Source organism: Poecilia mexicana, unplaced genomic scaffold (assembly GCF_051168715.1).
Source record: "Poecilia mexicana isolate PSO_F unplaced genomic scaffold, ASM5116871v1 scaffold_23, whole genome shotgun sequence".
In the NCBI taxonomy this organism is placed as follows: domain Eukaryota; kingdom Metazoa; phylum Chordata; class Actinopteri; order Cyprinodontiformes; family Poeciliidae; genus Poecilia; species Poecilia mexicana.
This window is the reverse complement of record NW_028263392.1, coordinates 19,313,801-19,333,779: the sequence shown is the minus strand read 5'-3', so window position 1 is coordinate 19,333,779 and position 19,979 is coordinate 19,313,801. Positions and strand designations below refer to the sequence as shown.

Sequence of the window (19,979 nt, the reverse complement as noted above, 5' to 3'; positions counted from 1 at the left end):
ATTATTAATTTAGTGCTATGCTGCACAGCAAAGGGAAAACCCGCTGAAGTACAACTCAAAACCACCTTTTTCTCGCTCTCTGTATCGGCCAAGCTACACGTAAACTAGTTGTGTGTAGCTTCACCTATGGGATCATGAGCGCCCCCTGCCATGAGGCAAGACAACTGCCTGCCTCACCTCGAGTCTGTTCTCTGCCGTTTCTGATCGCTCCTCAGCACACGAACTCTGTGTGTAACCAACTCTGTTACACACAGAGTTGGTGACAACAAACACTGTACATTATATAGATTAGCTTATCTATATAACGTATGGAAAATCAGTTTATAAATTACAAGATTTTTAATCATTTTATTGGCGACATACAGACAGGAGGAACATGTTCCTATCGAGTGGCAGCCAGTGCAGTTAGCGAGAGGTTGCGCAATCCAAAGTGAGGCTCAGCTTCCTGCTTCCTCACCAGTTTCGCTTCTGAGCATTTGAATGGGAAATTGCGAAAATTTAGCGATTTTGAAGAAAAAAATAATCAAATTGGTAAAGCTAAATAAAAAATAAATACTTCATAGTACAAAACACAGGGTGAAAATAGCAATATAAATTATCTTATCATTATATTATTCTCCCATGACTCACCTGCCTCCCCTCACCACACGTCACTGGTCATGAGATACTGTTTAAACTAGAGATGTGCCAATCAGGTTTTTTCCCGCCGATTCTGATCACCCATGAGGGCCAATCACCAATACCGATCACATAATTATTATTTTTTTAATCATAAGCACTATCGGTTACATTATGTGGAAAAAGGAACCATGAATTCACCTTAATTTAGATATAAAACTTGTTTTTAATAACTTTTTCCAAGAACAAAACAAAACAGGTATTGTGCAAATTGTACCGCTATTGGTAATATTAGATTCGTCGTGTTGATGCATTTTGACCTGCTTCAATTTTCCGCCGCAACACGCAAACTTCCCCATTCACTCAGTGCGTTATAGTTCCACATCGCTTAGGATTTGTTGCTGCGCGTTGCGCAGAGTGAAGGAAAGAGGAGACCAGCTGCACAGGCAGGTTGGAAATGAGAAGCAGGTGATCGGTTTGTGATCGGCGATCACCGATCATACACTTTTTCACGGAAATCGGCCGATTATGATCGGTGGCCGATCGATCGGCACACCTCTAGTTTAAATACAATCTGTGTTATTTATTTATTTAAGGATCCCCATTAGTCTCCATCATAGTGGATCCTATGCTTCCTAGGGTCCACACTAGTTAAACTTCTTAACTCTCATAAATTGGTCAAGTTTTTATTTAAATTCTGCTACTTTCCTTTATATTTGCAAGCTAAGTTAGATCTATCTGCCCTCTAGTGGTTATATTGCCTAGCAGCAATGTTAACTTGCCTGCCTTGAAAGCATGAGGGCAGTGATGCTGGACAATGGTAGAAATGGAACAACACTCATAAAGGGGATATGAATGAACTTTTAGAGACTGTTGGAGGAGTTCTGTTATCCGAAGGAAGTTTGAACTAATCACTATATAAACCTCATAAACCAGTGGTCCCCAAACTTTTTCCTGAGGGCCACATAACTTTTCCCTTCTCTGGTGGGGGGCCGGAGATTGTTGACGGGGAGGGGGGTGCGTTTCTCGATTGATATTTAGCCAGAAAGCACATGGGCAAAACCCATGACTGAAATGGTCACTGGGACTGACTAGTATTCCATTGAGGGAATGTAACTTTAACATATTAATTTCTCATATGTTAACATAAAGGCTCGTTTTGAAATATAAGCTGCTACTTACTTACAGGCATTGCTTCGAAGAATTCAGCCTGGAATGTGGCGTTCATAACAGACACGTGTGTTTATCTGCTCTACCGCTAGCAAACAACCGTACTGATTAAATAACATAAAAGTCAAAAGTCAAGCAGTTCCCTAAAAGTCCAACAGATGGCAGCAATGCACCATTCAAAACAAAACACCCACAGTTTACAGGACACACTTCCTGCTAAAGAGCCCCCTGGTGGTTGAAGAAAATGAAAAAAAATCTGAATGCTCTCTGGTATTGTTCAGGGGGCCGGACCAAATGTGGAGGCGGGCCGGATCTGGCCCTCGGGCCGTAGTTTGGAGACCCCTGTCATAAACAAATGTTTTAAAAAGGTCTCTTAGTGAAGACACTGTCTCACCATTCATGAGGTAACAATATCTATAATATTCAGTTCACATTCCGAGTGGCTAATTGTGAATATGTGTAATTCATTTAAATAGTTATTTAAACAAATTCATGGGGCTAGCTAGTTTTTGCTCAGATGCATTTGGGGTTTAAGATGGGGGCTGACAGGGCCAGTACTTCTTTAGAACACTATGTTTTCCATTTAGCCTTTTGGCCAATGACATTAGTAGCCAGTGTGAACATGAAAACTCTGTCCAACTGGCTGAATATTGCAGTAACATGAAAAATGCTACTTTATAGCTATTAGGAGATAAGTCAACAACAAGCCTGCTGGGTATTCTGCCGTCTGAAGATGGGTTTATGTTATTGTTCATATTTAATTCAAATTCCAAAGGTGGTGAACATATAGATGCACCTCCAGTTAGATAAAATTAAGTTCTAGAATTTGAATGTGATGATGTGAAATGAGCAGATAATTTTGCCTTTCAGTTTTTAAAAGGAGAAAATGAAAATATGTATTAATTATAACATGAAAATATCTAAATATTACTTGGACAATTTGAAAATGTTTTTTACCACATCATGATTCCCATGTTTGATTGAAGTAGTTCAATAGTTAGATTTATAGTAGAGGTGTGCCGATCGATCGGTCACCGATCATAATCGGGCCGATTTCCGTGAAAAGGTGCATGATCGGTGATCATTGGCTCTTGTTGCCGATACCGATCACCTGCTTCTCATTTCCCAGCCTGCCTGTGCAGCTGGTCTCCTCTTTCCTTCACTCTGCGCAAACGCGCAGCAACAAATCCTAAGCGATGTGGAACTATAACGCACTGAGTTAATGGGGAAGTTTGCGTGTTGCGGTGGAAAATTGAAGCATGTCAAAATGCATCAACACAACGAAGCTAATATGGCATAAAAACAATGACATACTTGACGGAGTTTGGCTACATCGAGGCTCACTGCAGTAAAAAAGACATATGGAGGATCAGACAGCAGGTAAAGCAGCGCACAGCTACAAACACTCACTCGGATTAGCATGACGGTCAGAAAGCTAAACAAATAACCTGGAAAGTTATTTAAGTCTTCGAGCTGCGATGTAAGACGCTGGTTAACAGCCAATCAGAGCTAGCAGTAATCAGCTAGCCGCCATGCTAGCAGGAAGTTTTCATTCAGTAACTCTGGATTGTTTATTGTAATGGAACCTGTTTTTGCCTTTGAATGTTAAGTTTTATACTTGAATTTTTTTGGCAATGTTGAGAGGTTTTATTTTGGCTCTTTGTATTATTTAGCCTCTTCAGAGCCTTCATATGTTATCAGTCTGTTAAAGATAGTATCAATAGCAGTACAATTTGCACAATGCCTGTTTTGTTTAGTTTTCTTCTTGGAAAAAGTTATTAAAAACAAGTTTTTGTCTAAATTAAGGTGAATTCATGGTTCCTTTTTCCACATAATGTAACCGGTAGGGTTTATGATTAAAAAATAAATAAATAATTATGTGATCGGTATCGGTAGGAAAAAACCTGATCGGCACATCTCTAATTTATAGCACTAACATTTTCAACTTAGTGTCATTTAGAGTTCTAGTTTAAAGCAAAATGTCTGTGAAGTTACCATAACCTCCAGCTTGAATGGGAGTTTTAGGGGAGGCGCAGGAGTATAGGCTGAAGTCTTCTGTCTGAAAGCCTGCTCGATTTAAGGAAGGTTCAGAGGCGCTGCGGTGGATTTTGGGTAATGAACGAGCCAGCAGTTCAATGGATGCCAAAATCTAAGAGATGGATGTAGGAACAGCTGTCAGAATCACCATCGACTATTCATCATACTTAATATTCAGTCGATCGCATGGCAACACAGAGACATGCAGGACAAACAAACATACACACACAGAGACACACACCTAAGGGCAATTTAGAGAGACCAATTAGCCAAATATTTTTGGACAGTGGGAGGGAGCTGGAGTACCTGGAGAGAACCCACACATGTACAGGGAAAACATGCTACGTAGCTCCAGGATTTCAACCACAAATTTTGTTTCTGCAAGGCAACAGTGCTACCTACTGTGCAAAATGTAAAACATGAAAAAATAAAATATTAAAGAATAATAATGAATGAACGTAGCACCCACCTGGGGGAAGAGGGGTCGCTCTTCTCTCTTTTTCTTCAAGCAATCTGCCATCAGTCTCTTCATGGCCTTAGGACAGTTGCTGCGGACCTTGCTCAGGTCTGGAGAAAGGTAACCTCGACCCACCATGAAGATAATCTCCGGGAAAGAAAGGTCAGAATAATGTTAACAAGTAAAAAGTTGGGGTGCACTGACTGTAGTGATTCTAATTGATCACCAAATGTTTAAAAAACCTAACTTGCCGATTCCAATTTTAGTCAATACCAAGGATTTTTACTGTTATAGCATTTCTCAATTGTTTGTTAGTGGTACAAACTTCAAACTCAGGTTTGAAGTTTCGGGAAGTCTAATAAATAATTGATGGAGTACTCTATGCTATATATGTGTGTTAAAAAAAAGTAACATCTAGTTGAATTAAGTGCAGCTTGAGTTCAACAGTCTGACAGCTGCAGGGAAGAAACGTTTCTCAGCCTGCTGGTTGTTGGAGTTAATTGATTTTTGTCTCTGTGCTCCACCAGGTCTGCTAACCAGTTTCAGGACCCGACCAGAACCCCTCAGCGTAAATTACCTTGAGAAATAATGAGATTTGGTTATATAAAAACAGGCTTTAATGCCGAAAATTGATCAAATGTTACAAGTCATACAAATGGAACAGATACAGATTCACCATCCAGCACTGGGCCACACTTAGCTCACCTTATGGATGAAACCAAGTGAGGCAAAGATTGTAGCACGAGTTTAGCTTTTTATTCGTCTCTGCAATCTGTACCCTCCCTAAAGGGTAGTCTTATCAGTTTCAGTCTGTTTACATATGATTGTCGGCAGTCACACATAAACATGGTTATGTAAGCTGCAGTGTAAACAGTTAAACGAGGCTAAAAGAGATAGAGGAAAAGACAGAATCTACAACATGGTCTTGCTCTGAATGCTCCTCAGCCTCCTGCCTGAGGAAAGGGGTTGAAATAGACCAGGGGTGCCCAAAGTGGGTACTCGAGGGCTGGCATCCTGCATGTGTTAGTTCTCTCCCTGGTGGTAGTAACAACCTTTTCAGCAGGTCAATGTTCTCCTTAGGTCTCTAATGAGCCATTATTTGATCCAGGTGCGTTAAACCAGGGAGAGAATTAAAACATGCAGGATGCCGGGCCTCCAGGACCGACTTCGGACACCCCTGAAACAGACTGTGTGCAGGATGGGTGGAGTCCTTCATGATGTGGAGCGCCCTCCTTCTGCATCATGATGTGTAGAGGACCATGGGGGAGGGAAGGCTGCTCTCCACAGACCTCTGTGCAGCCTTGAGGCCTTTGTCTGTGTATGTGTTGTGTCTTATGAAATGGACCACAGAATCCTGAGCAACCAACAATCAAATCATTTTGGCCTGACCAAGACCGAATTTTGGGTCAGGTTACAGATCTAAATTCTAACAAAAAATATGTCTTTTAATGAGTAATTTGACAAAGCATTTGAAGACTACACAATGTGTATTGCTCTATTTGTAATTTGTTAAAACAGAGGGACTGTAGGCTTAAAAAGAAGAGCCATCCTGTTCTAAATAAAAAGATATTGTGTCAAATATAAGTAATTTGTTAAATACTTGGTATTAGTATCGACAAGTACCTAAACTGAAGTACTCTTACTCGGTCAGAAAAAAACTGGTATCGTGACGCTCCTAGATGATGATGCATATTTTCTGGATGCTTTACCTGGTCTCTGTTGTTAATGTTGGAATAGGGCAGAGCTCCTGACATGAGCTCATAGAGCACAATGCCAAAAGCATACACATCTGACTGGAAGCTGTAGGGATTCTTGTCCTGCAACCTGATCACCTCTGGAGCCTAAAAACACCCACAAACACACACAGCATTTCATTCACTTTATTAGGGACTAGGATTGAATTGAATGATAATTAGAAGACACTGACCATCCAGAGTATTGAACCAGACAGTTGCTCAAACTGGTGGGAGCCACTCCAACGAGATTTGACTGTGGCTAGACCAAAGTCACCAATCTTCACAGTCAGATCCTCATGCAGGAAAATATCTTGGAGGACATTAGGTCAAGGAATACCTTGGACTGCAATGCTTGAAAACTTACATTCTTTGACTGTCTTTCTGTCTGAACACATCCACGTTAAAGCGGATGGAAACAAGGATACTGTTGCTCTTCAGGTCTCTGTGAATAATGGACTTGGCATGTAGGTAACTGAGGGTAGAAAAAAAAGTAATAATACTGCTAAAGAAATGTGACAGTTTTTGTCTGTTTAGGCGTTACTTACTCCATGCCCTGAGCAGTCTGCCGGGCGATGTCGATCAGCTTGATCATCTCAAATTTGGTTTCAATGATGTGCAGATGGTGGTACAGACTGGAGCCTTCACACCACTGGGTCACAATGGCCAGCTGGGGCTTGGTTGTGTAACCCATGAACAGCAGGATATTCACGTGACGCGTTTTTCTGATGGAAACCATACACTGTGGTTAAACTACAAATCAATTGCAGCTGGATACAGAACTAAAGACTAATAAAAAATTTGTTTCTGTTGGTTACAAAGTAATTAGCTAGCTTTTTAAATAATTGTTTACTTCTACTTTCCTCTAGTGACTCTGCCATAAATGACCTCATCACAGGTGAAGTAAGTGACCCTGCTCGGTTTCCTTAGATAAACTTTTTTACCCATCTGAGGTAAAACAGTTTGACTGGAGTGTCTAACAGCAAGGATCAAATCTGAATGGATGTAAATGGCTTGAAATCTGTTCGTAGATTAGAATTGACTTTTTTTGTGATAATATATAGAAAAGGTAAAGCCTAACCATCTGAAAATCATTACCATTACTCTGACACAAAGCAGTCAACCTCCAAGGTTATGTGTATTGCACCTGTGGGGGGGAGAGGGGGGAGTGGGCTAAACAACCTCACTTTTCTTCCAAAACTGTACTTCCAGTATGACCCCTATGTTGATAATGGAGTCATTATATTTGTGCCAGTGTAGTGAGACAAATGTGAGCGCATATATCCAAGTGAACTAATAATTCAAAATTCTAATTTAAATTCAAATTCCCCAAGTAATTAATAAAGTATTTATTTAGCCTTTAAAACATTTGTACTTAAACTTTAGATTTTCTCTTATTTATTGTGCATGCATGATTGTTTGTCCTGTTTGTCTCTGTGTTGTCCTGTGATGGACAGGCGACCTGTCCAGCGTTACCCTGCCTCTCACCCGTTAACCGTTGGAGATGGGCACCAGCATCCCTCATGACAACATTAGGGATAAGCATGTAAGATAATGGATGGGTTTAGGGATTTTATCTAGGGGCATTTTTAAGTTTAACCTTCATCTCATTGAAGCACTTTAAACACTTTCAGTAAGTTACCTATCTTGTATTATGCTCAAATAACTTCATGCTTTCCAGAGTATGAATGGATCATTTACAAGTAAATATTGCCTTACTGGACAGTGATCTAAAAGCAATGTTCAATTTGATACACTTGAAAATTTTGCGCATTTGTGCTGGTTCACATGAGAGAAAAAAGTTAAGCTTACTAGTGAAAAAGTTAGTCTGTAGCCTTGTTACATATTTAGTACATTTAGTTGTACTACATGTAGTTTTAGAAGAAGTCTCTAAGGTAACAAAATGTAAGAAAAAATGTTAAGGGTTGTGAATACTTTCTGGATGTATTGCTTGTACCACAAGGACTGGATGTCATACAGGCATCCCAGAAACTCTAAACACCTAAATCTCTCTCAAGCTTTCTTTGTGGACATCTGCTTTTATCAGGTAAAATTAAGTTATTCAAATGTGTTCTTAAATTGGAAAACCTCTTGGCATCTCAATGGCTCTGCTTTTCTAAGAGCAGATCAAGATGACATTATCCAATCTTTAAAAAGCCTGACTTGCCAATTCCAAATTTGGTTGATACTGGTTGTTTATTGTCTAAAAAGTCGCAAAAGCTGGCAACAGTGAGCTGACTTTTATCAACTTTTATAAGACGTGACCTGGTGGGTGCGTCTGTTAGTCAGCCATCTCTCATGGAGGAGCAAAAAAGGGATTTTCAGACTTTTGTGGAGGTAGATAAGATCTGTGGATAAGATTGGCTTCTTGTATAAGCATCAGCAGATCACATATCTTCCAAAATTAAGGAAATCAGGGTGGATTTATTGGTGGATGCCTAAAAAAATAGGAAAGTCAGAGTGATTGAGTGGGATTTTCCATAATTAATGAACAGATTAACTGGTGTGGTTGAAAATAGTGCAGATAATTTTCTGCACTATTATTCTGTTGATTTTTGTTGAATTTGTATCTGAATGTGATGACAGGTGAAGACAACCTGTCACCAAATATTACTCAAATATTTGATTAATGATGAGAAGCAGAAGTCACCTGAGGACGCCCACTTCATTCTTGAAGGCCTGAAGCTGCTGTGGAGTGGGAGCAGTGACATTCAGCATTTTCACAGCCACATCACCTGGGAGTAAAGGGAAGAGACATCCATCAGAACTAAAGACACTAGTTCCTGTTTAATAAATCAGAAATATAGGTCAATGCAGTTGGAACATTGACCTATATAAAGTGCATACAATTATTTATACACTTTATAAATCAATGGAAAATCTATTTTCTAATTCCTGATCAGCCTTTTCAATGTTTCCTCTGGTAATTTGTTGATTTATCTTTGGTAATGTGTGCAAAGTCTTTGAGTCTGGAAGGACTCCTTGCCATCACCCTAATCTTTGGCTCCATCCAAAGATTCTCTACCACAGGGGTCCCCAAACTACGGCCCACGGGCCGGATCCGGCCCGCCACGTCATTTGGTCCGGCCCCCTGAACAATGCCGGATCCGGCCCACCTCCTCATACCAGAGAGCATTCAGTGTTTTTTTTTTTTTCATATATTGTATTTTCCGGTTTATATGTGGATTGTTCTTCAACCACCAGGGGGCTTGAGCAGATGTGAAACTTACTTTCCCTCAATGGAATATATACTAGTCAGTACCAGTCACCGTTTCACTCACGGTTTTTTCCATTTGCATTCTGGGTAAAAATCTATCTAAAAAGCGAGAATGTGTCGTCGTGGCCCCCGCCCCCCGCTCGACAGTTTCGAAGACAGAGCAGCCCCCGCCCCGTTGACAGAATTTTCTAAGGTTTCTTTCTCCAAAAACTAAGACCGGCCCCCGACCAGAGAAAGGAACAGCTATGTGGCCCTCGCAGGAAAAAGTTTGGGGACCCCTGCTCTACCAGATTCATGCTTGCACTCTAGCAGAATAAGCAAACAAGATGTTTCGAAATTATTTTCATGAATACAAAGATTAGACAGATGTTCAGAATGTTTCTCCTGCTGGCTGGTGTTTTGTTTGGTGTTTCTTTGCTACAAAAACTAAGGTGTCTATGCAAGAGAAGAGAACAGTTCCAGACAGACCATAACCCAACCTTTTTACTTTGGCAGAGTAAAATATTGTCTACTCTGATATTCACTAATGGCTACAGGTTTGTTCTAGCTTGTTACGTGAGGTTTAAAAAGCAAACTACAGCCAGAATCTTACCATGCCATTTTCCTTTAAAAACAGTTCCAAAGGATCCAGAGCCTATCCTCTGACCCAGGGTGATCTGACCTTCTGGAATCTCCCAGTCATCACTGGAGTCTCTTCTGCCCAGTGTTTTCTGTTCCACAGGATACAGGGTTGACAAACAGCACACAGTACCTTGTTGTGCAACACTGATGGGCTCTCACCATTTTAGTACGATCTTCAGAAGACGACGAAGACTTGCGTTCCCTTTGTTGGCATGGTGACTTCTGTGGTGCTTTGACATTGGTCAGTGAGCCAGGAAGAGATGCTGGAGGTGTGGCAGACAGCCCAGTGGTAGAACCTGGAGGAGAACAAGGAAAATGTAAAAAGGGTTGGAAAAAGGAATCAAATCTTCCGCATTTTGGATGAAGGCCTGGACAGAGCTCTGCTTTCAAAGCTTGAGATTTTCAGTCAGATTTTTTAAAAATAGGCTTAAAAGCTTTTTCTTAATTTGTTGTTATAATCCTTCTATTTGTCAGTAACCAAAACCAATACAGAACTTTATTCAATTGAAAGTTTACACAACAACCAAATAAATAAGTGCTTTAGAATTTATCCAGAAAAATGTATTTACTGGAAGCTAACTGTGCTAAACATTTTCAAAATTAGTAGAAGCACTAAAGAAAAAAATTGATCCACTACAGTGGTGGGAGCAGAAGCAGAAATATGGATAATAACCGAGTACACTGAATAAATTAATCACAGCTAATAGTGTGCATGACATGAAGAAATTGCTTCTGATTATACACCCTCACAGATTTGTGATTCTTACCTCCATCTGACCTCTGCAAGCCCTGATCACGAATAAGATCCTGAGAAAAGAAAGAGAACTGTAAAAATGTGAAAAGGAGCAAAATATCTACTACTGACAGGGAACAAAGTGACCGTCAAACAATGGACAATTATCAGAGCACTTTTTTATGTCACATCCCACTAAGTGTATGCATAACAGGTTTGCTGGGTCAAGAACAAACCAGTCTGCCCACCTAACCAGCTTTCCGTTTGCACAAAAAATTATAGTAAAATTTGATGAAGTGTCTTTTAGGGTCACAGGTTTGTTGAATATAATACAGTATTACAGATGTGAGGATTACATGAAGCACAGAGTGCAAGTGTTGCATGTGTTGAAGACTGAAAACAGAATGTTAATATTTATTTGTATCCAGCCAGAAGTGAGTCAGAGGAAACCGATGAAATGACTCTCCCTGTGAGTCATACAATTTCCCTAAGAGCCAATCAGGTAACTTATTAGAGGCCTATAGACTCAAAATACAACATGGATTAATTTGTACAAACAGCAAAAAAATCAGAATCCAGTCTTTAACCCAAAGTGAAAAATACTTTTACCAAATCTGACTTTATATTACAGAAGCGTTTAAGGGCCAGTGCTTGAAAATAAATTCGAGAGCGGTATCTTGTTTAAACATGAACATTTCTAGTTTAACTAGATGTAAAATATATATAGTGTGTGTGTATATATATGTATGGAAGGTGAAGACCACAGTGGTGCCTGTGGTCATCGGGGCCCTCGGGGCAGTCACCCCCAAACTGGAGCAGTGGCTCAAACAGATCCCAGGAACAACATCAGACATCTCAGTCCAGAAATGTGCAGTTCTAGGCACAGCCAAGATACTGGAGGAGAACCTGAAGCTCCCAGGCCTCTGGTAGAGGACCAGAGCTCAGAGGATGAAAGAGACCACCCGCGGAGGGTGAGAAGGGAATTTATATATATATATATATATATATATATATGCATAATACATATACATACACATATATATAACGAATATATGTTTTGGTTTCTCCAAAACCAAAATATCTTAATATCTTTTAAATAAGAAAGGTGGCAACAGTAAAACTTTGGATTTTTTGATGTTGTTGAGAAGAAGCAGGATGAGGAGTCATATCTTTAAGACTTTATGCATCTTTAACAAGCTGCAATCTTCTAAAGGATCGTAGTTTTATCTCGTTAAATCAAGAAACTCTCATTATAATGTAAAACTCATGTTGTTAAAATAAGAAACTTGTTTTCACGAGTTATATCTTTTATAACAATAAAGTTTCTCTGTTTAACAAGGTTTTTTTCATTAAAATATGAAAGTTTATCATTATAACGAGTTTAACATGCTTTGTATCTTGTAACAGTAAACTTTCTTGTTTTAACATGTTTTTATATCGTTAAAACGTGAGTGTTCTATTGTTACAACAATAAACTTTGTTTTCGTTAGTTTTGCATCTTGTTGAAACATTAAAGTTTTTCATTATAACGCCTTGTTATGACGAAAAATGCTTTTGTTATAATGAGATATTATAACAAAATATACTGCTTCTGATTTTATTTCTAAGCTCTGGCAGTTAACTCTTCTGTACTTTATGGTAGGAAGTTTTCTGAATTTATTCAAAGTCCTTTGATGTCCTAAAGAACATGCAATGCTCTAGTCTAAAGGCTTGTTTATGTTTAAATCATGTGTTGCTCAATATTGAAGTACATACATATCATTGGCAAAAAAAAAAAAAAAGAAAAAAGAAAAATGTGGGATCAAAAAACAACATGAAAGTGAATATTGGCCAAAAACAACAACAAACATAATCATAAAAAACAACCAACCAGTCAACTTGGAAGAATTTTATTACAGACACACAATCCAAAGCTCCAATCGGTCAGTAACTAAAATATTGTTTATTTTGTAATCTGTCACTGATATTTCTTTGAGGCTTTACAAATATTTACTAACGGGTAAGGGGGTCAAAGTTAAAAAGGGGCACATTGAACAAAATTTTAAAACACGGTACAGCAACATGGCAACACATATTAAGAATTGAATAATCAGATCACACTGTATCGTTGTCATCATGTGGGGACAATGCAATGCAAATTTTGTATACGTTTTCACCAGTGACGTGCGGTGAGGTTCATTGCTGGTGAGGCACTGACTTACGACTATATAGACATCATGCATGCTATTGAACGTATGGAAATTCCGCGCAGGCATACAACGCTGGGGGGCAAAAAGACTAATCTTTTACATGTCATCCATAGCCGCGTTAACTCAGTGAAACTTAGAAATGTAGGTATTAATTTCGTGCTATGATCCACAGGAAAGGGATACTCGGTGCTCGGTGCATCGAGCACCGAGTATCAGGCCTACTGTTAGAAAGCACTTTCTCGCTCTGTATTCGCCAAGTTACTCGCAGACTCGTTGCCATAGCAACTGACAACAATGCCACTTCATGTTTTAGGATTTAACACCAAAACAACATTCAAGAATTTTGCACACAGAACAGAACATTCAGTCTCTTGTAGTAAGTTTTAAGTTTATTGTTTTATTAATAAATAATTGCTGTGGTAGATTACCTACCGCTTCTACTTTACGGAATTATTTAGACATACAAACTGCCCACAAAACGCACATTTCATAAAAAAAAAAACATCTTATTGCTGTCTTACCTTTATGTATCAATGAAATCCATGCACCACTAATTCTGCACAAACATATCCGTTTATTCAAAGCCAAGTCTATCCTCGGCATGTCTTTTCTACTCCGTTTAAGAATCGTAAAACTGTCTCGAAGCAAAACCTTCAGCTCCGGTGTTGGTCTTACTTTAGTTATTATGTCCTGCTTCAATTGAAAATCCACTTTAGAAAACTGTTTAACTGTAGAAATGTAGTCTTTCATTTTGACGTCGGAAGAGAGGAGGAAACAAATATATCGCTGTACTTTACTTATTTACTGTATGGTGAGCTCCATGGCTAGCTCACTGTGTCTTACTCTGCAGTTGTGGAGTCACAATATCTGGGATTATGAGCGCCCCCAGCGATGAGGCAAGAGAACTGCCTGCCTCACCTCGAGTCTGTTCTCTGCCGTTTCTGATTGCTCCTCCGCACACAAAACGCATACACATACAGTTGTTGACAAAAAAAATCCCCCCACTGTACATTATATACATAAGCTAAATTATGGAAAATCAGTCCACAGATTAGATTTTCACAGGGGAACAGAATTTCTCACAAGACTGGCGTACAGACAGGATGCTCTCATAGAATGGCAGCCAGTGCAGCTAGCGAGAGGTTATGCGATCCCAGGTGAGGCTCAGCTCGCTGCTGCCTCTACTGATCTACTGGGGTGGCAGTAGATCAGCCTAACTGTTGCTGACCTGGTATTGACTTTGATAACCTTAGCATGTGCTACGCAGTTCGGTGTGTTTTGGTTCCGTTAGCACTAAACAACCCGCCCACCAAGTCATCAGTAGAGCAGCTGTTTAAATCAGCTAATCAACCGTTCAGGCGAAAATTTATTAATAATCACAATATAGACATTAAGCCTGACAACATAATGTAACAGACTGGATGTTCTGTTTTAGTGTTTTTGCTACTTTTTTGGGTGGGAAATGTTTGCTTTTTGGTGTTGATTCCCCTGATCGGTAATCTCTGCTCTATCTGCTCTTTGAGCTGTTGTTTGTCGGTTGCCATGGCAACAAGTCGTGTGTAATACCGACATACAGAGCGAAAAAAGGCGGAATGGACCTTACTACAGGGGGCGCGTTTCATTTGCTAATGCCCATTTCACGTCACAGCGCAGCTACCACGTGCGTGACCGTCTCACAAACACAAGCTACAGTAGTAAACACATTATAATGTACATTGTGGACTAGCAGACCGGCAGAAGGTTTTTGCGTCAGGACTCGAAAAAGAATGGTTCTCCACTGTCAGTGGGGTATCTGTTCAGCGATGTGAGGTATCCTGATCGTATTTGTGGAACTAAAATTCACAGAAAAAAATAAAGTCAATAATTAACACATCCATTATGAAAACCTTTTAGCTAAGTACAGCATAATGGCAGTACCGATACAACTTCTACACCTCGAAGCCTGTCTGTTACACAGTCTTACGTTAGCTGAACAGATCAATATGCAATGTGTACCGTATCAGACACACATTAAAGATTTTATTTTACCTGAAAAGGCTTTTTACTAAACTGTAATCGTGTTAGCCACGCTAGCATCGAGCACCGAGTATCAGGCCTAGGCACAGTCAAACATGTGCCAACAACAGAAATCACTGATTTCAAAAGAAACCCTCAAAACCATGAATGCCGACTTACCCAGCCTTGCAAGAACAATAGGCATCAGTGATCTTGTCCACAGCTATATTTATGCTGAGGGTGTGAGAATCTGCTGTTTTCCTCATCGACCGGTAGCATTTCGCTGTGACGCGCACAATGTTGGAGGCATCGCGTGGCTCAAACACCTTGATGTCGTCCATAAAAGATGACATGAACTTGTTTGTTCCCCTGTCCATTGTCGTGGCTGATATGTTGTGAAAATCCGGCAGAAATGCTACACTAATCGACTCAGAAATACTCTGCAGAGAGTCAATCGAAGTGAAAGACGCCATGTTTACATAGAAACTAAGCTCCGCGAGGCTTTGTTTGTGAGCCATGCAGCCACGTGGGATTTTCGAGGACGTTTCTGGACGGAGCTTGTTAAGGCCCATCAAAGTTGTTGGAGCTATGTTTTCTTTATTTCTTTATCCATTTGAGTTTTGTTACTTTATTATTAAATTTCTATTTTTTGTATTATTTACAGAGTTTATTTGTAGGTTGATAATTGTTGATTTTATTTATTTTTTGTTTTATTATTTTTCTTATTTATTTTCTAAATTTAGACAGGAAGTAATGTGGGTCAGTCCACTTTCTGTAAGTGCAGGGGCCTGGTGAAGGACCAGCAGGCATTTGGGTTTGGGGCCGATGGTTTTTACCAGAGCAAGAGTGGTAGCATGAGAACAAATGAAAGTTAGATCTCTGTAACTGTTTGGTGAAAGGGGAAAATACATCACCAAGAACAATCAATAAGTTTGGACATTGAACCTTGTTTTGCCTGTGCCAAGAAACATGACTCCAGTGCCTCAGTAGTGGCTTGGTGGAACTTTTATTGTATGTTTGGCTTGGCAGACAATCAGAAGTGGCTCTGTCTAGTTTGGTTCTTCACCTGTTTATCAGCTTTATTGTACCTTTATTGTGGTGCACTGCAGCCGCTGCAATTCCTAAAAACAAGCGACAAAAACTGAGCTAATCCCCTGTGTTCGCAAAACGTGGTGATATTTATAACAGTTATCAAACTACGGCTCCTACAGCATATTTAAAATAAAACGATTGACCAATATAAATAGAAATTCACCCCTTCTTGGATCTTGACAGAACTAACAGAAACTAAACTGTTTATAGATTTGTATCATGGAGAATTTATGAAACATCAGTCTTCTCATCTTTATTTTAAGTCGTATTTAATATATATATCTAATAACAAATGACTAATATTTTCATGACAGATTTCTCCTTGTCCTGTATTGGGATAAAATGGTTTTCTGGACACAATGAATCACATAGCGACCGATAGGCGCTGTCCAGTCCAGTAATACACATCAATGAGCAGGAGTATGAAAGACGTAAAAATAATTAACTATACTACATTAAGAAATTGTATTTAAGCCTCGGTGCTACATGAAATATATATATATATATATATATATATATATATATATATATATATATATATATAAGCTGACTGTATAGCTCAGTGGGTAAGTCACCAGTCTTCCACCCAGGAGACCTGGGTTTGAATCCAGGCTGCCAAACAAGGTCTGCGTCAGGTGCTGGGGAACCAGAGCACCTTGATGAAAAATGGGCTACTGGAACAAGATGGAAATGGGCAAGAGATGAAAACATGGATCTGTTGGAATGCTACTACTCAAGTAACCCTAGTCAGAGGGGCTACATGCAAAGAATGAAGGAAAAATGGTTAGTTGGAGACTGAACAATACTGGAAAGGCATATGGGAAAGGGAGGCGTCCCACAACAGCAATGCACAGTGGCTAACCTCTCTACGAGAGGACCACAGCAACCTCCCTGAACAAGCCCCGGTAAACATCACTGTGGCAGATGTCCAAGAAAGAGTCTCAGGTATGAAAAACTGGACAGCACCAGGGCCTGACATGATCCATGCCTACTGGCTAAAGAAACTCACTGCCCTCCATGAGCGACTGGCAGCTCAACTGAACCAGCTGCTACAAAATGGGACTCACCCTGAATGGTTAACTGAAGGGCGCACAATCCTGATCCAGAAGGATCCCTCAAAGGGTTCAGTCCCATCCAACTATCGGCCGATAACCTGTCTCTCTACAACATGGAAGCTCATGTCAGGCATCATAGCGGCTAAGATAAGTGGGCACATGGATAAATACATGAGCACGGCACAGAAGGGCATCGGCATAAATAGCAGAGGAGCCAAACACCAACTCCTTGTAGACCACACAGTCGCCCGAGACTGCAAAACCCGACACACCAACCTGTGCACCGAGAGATGCACAACATCAATAGGACTCAAAGAGCCTTCATTGCAAACTCGATGGGGCTGTCGAAAACCACCCTCGAAGCCAACTGCAAACCACTTGCACAAGTGTCCATCAAATGTGGCACATACCAAGGAGATGCTCTGCAGTGGGGATGCTCTGCCCCCACTGCTGTTCTGCATAGGCCTGAACCCCCTCAGCCAAATCATCAACAAGACTGGCTACGGATACCGACTCAAGAATGGGGCCACAATCAGTCACCTCCTCTACATGGATGACATCAAGCTATACACCAAGAGCGAGCGAGACATCGACTCACTGATCCACACCACCAGGATCTACAGCACTGACATTGGGATGTCATTCGGACTAGAGAAGTGTGGTCGGATGGTCACAAAGAGAGGGAAGGTCGTCCGCACAGAAGGGGTCTCACTCCCAGAGGGAACAATAGCAGACATAGAGCACAGCTACAAGTACCTGGGAATACCACAAGCAAATGGCAACCTCGATGAGGTCACAAGGAAAGGAGCCACAGCCAAATACCTCCAACGAATAAGGTAAGTCCTGAGAAGCCAGCTCAATGGCAAGAACAAGATCCGTGCAATAAACAGCTATGCCTTACCAGTAATCAGATACCCTGCCGGAATAATTAGCTGGCCAATGGAAGAGATAAAGGCCACGGATATTAAGACTCAGAAGCTACTAACCATGCATGGAGGGTTCCATCTGCCGTAAGGAAGGAGGCAGAGAACTAGTGAGTGTGAGAGCCACTGTCCAGGATGAAACATCCAAGATCCATAAATACATCAAGGACAAAGCCTCAACGGACGATGTGCTCAGTGAATGTCTCAGACAATGGGGAACAGAAGTTGAGGTGCTGGAGGAACCATCATGGGAGGACAAGCCCCTACATGGGATGTACTACCGACAAATAACTGAAGTGGCTGATATCAGGAAATCCTACCAATGGCTGGAGAAAGCTGGACTCAAGGACAGCTCAGAGGCCCTCATCCTGGCTGCACAGGAACAGGCCCTAAACACCAGAGCAATAGAGGCTCAGATCTACCACACCAGACAAGACCCAAGGTGTAGGTTGTGCAAGGAGGCCTCTGAGACAGTCCAGCACATAACAGCAGGGTGCAAGATGCTGGCAGGGAAAGCGTACATGGAACGACATAACCAAGTAGCGGGCATAGTGTACAGGAACATCTGTGCAGAATATGGACTGGAAGCCCTGAGATCGAAGTGGTCATTGTCCACCACCCAAAGGTGGTGGAGAATGACCGAGCTAAGATCCTGTGGGACTTCCAGATCCAGACAGACAAGATGGTAATGGCGAACCAACCGGACATTGTGGTGGTGGATAAAGAACAGAGGAAAGCCGTTATGGTGGATGTAGCAATACCAAGTGACTACAACATCAGGAAAAAGGAGCATGAGAAACTGGAGAAATACCAGGGCCTCAGAGAGGAACTGGAGAAGACCTGGAAGGTGAAGACCACAGTGGTGCCTGTGGTCATCGGGGCCCTCGGGGCAGTCACCCCCAAACTGGAGCAGTGGCTCAAACAGATCCCAGGAACAACATCAGACATCTCAGTCCAGAAATGTGCAGTTCTAGGCACAGCCAACATACTGCGCAGAACCCTCAAGCTCCCAGGTCTCTGGTGGAGGACCCGAGCTCAGAGGATGAAAGAGACCACCCGCGGAGGGTGAGAATATATATATATATATATATATATATATATATATATATATATATATATATATATATATATATATATATATACACATACACTGACACTGCTGAAAATATCCCTGCCCCCCTGTTGCCACCCCATAAGTATTTTTCTAGATCCGCCCCTGCTCAGCGGCTTCACGTCTGAGCATTTGAATGGGAAAATACGAAAATCCATCAATTTTGAAGAAAAAAATAATCAGAATTGGTTAAGCTAAGTAAAAAATAGGTACTTTATAGGGTACCCTGACCGCACGTCACTGGTTTTCACCAGTAGGTATAAAGTTGCTGTTTCTGCAGCTGACAGAGGTGGAGGGCTGTGTTGATCTGAGACTATAGTTGTTAAAGAGCTCACAGTTGTTATGTTATGAAATAAGCTAATTTGCTGCCATTTTAGTAAATAAACCTTAATATCTGACTATTTAACCTCCATAGCAACCTGGCTGCAGACTACTTTAAAAATTGAAAAAGTTCAGTTAACCCCTCTAAGTTTAGTTTTTATGTTATCACCTCAGAAAGATCTAGATTTGTAAGGTTGAAAAATAAACTATTTGTCATTAGATTTTGATATTCAACAAGATCTTGAGAAACATCCATGCATATAAGTTTTGTCAATTACTGTAATAGTGTCTTCATATGTCTCCCTAAAGAAATTCTGGCAGAGGTCTACTGAACGTCTAGGACCCTAAAAATGCTTGAATTGTAACACAGATCATAGATCTAAATCTTTACCATTTGTTTATTGAGAATGACAATGCTATAAAATTTCATTTAATGGTTTCAGCAAAGATAAATTAAGAGATTAAATTGTACATTTAGGATTTAATTAGGAAGTTTACTTTGTAAAAGTGCAAAAATTATATTGTTAGTTTGATTGTTGCATTAGCATGGCTACAATTTGATGCTGTCATCTTTTGTGTTTGAGCTAGGTTTGTTCACAAATAGCCAATAATCAGAGATTGATTTTAAACTTGGCCAGTTAATCTGGGGCCCCACTCAAGGCTTCACTTAATCTATATTTATACACTGCTAGTTGTACTGATGTTCG

The 19,979-nt window shown here is 40.5% G+C and overlaps 1 protein-coding gene across 1 annotated transcript in view; it reads right to left on the bottom strand.

Moving 5' to 3' along the window:
* The window catches only part of braf (B-Raf proto-oncogene, serine/threonine kinase), a 70,820-nt gene that overhangs the window by 7,319 nt on the left and 43,522 nt on the right, over positions 1-19,979 (bottom strand). The window contains exons 9-18 of the mRNA XM_088003250.1: positions 10,621-10,660; positions 10,013-10,149; positions 9,825-9,942; positions 8,666-8,750; positions 6,564-6,740; positions 6,444-6,490; positions 6,210-6,328; positions 5,992-6,123; positions 4,295-4,429; positions 3,784-3,937 (exon numbers count right to left, since the gene is read on the bottom strand). Of these exons, the coding sequence (XP_087859376.1) occupies positions 3,784-3,937; positions 4,295-4,429; positions 5,992-6,123; positions 6,210-6,328; positions 6,444-6,490; positions 6,564-6,740; positions 8,666-8,750; positions 9,825-9,942; positions 10,013-10,149; positions 10,621-10,660 (1,144 nt within the window). The remainder of the gene's footprint in view (positions 1-3,783; positions 3,938-4,294; positions 4,430-5,991; positions 6,124-6,209; positions 6,329-6,443; positions 6,491-6,563; positions 6,741-8,665; positions 8,751-9,824; positions 9,943-10,012; positions 10,150-10,620; positions 10,661-19,979) is intronic.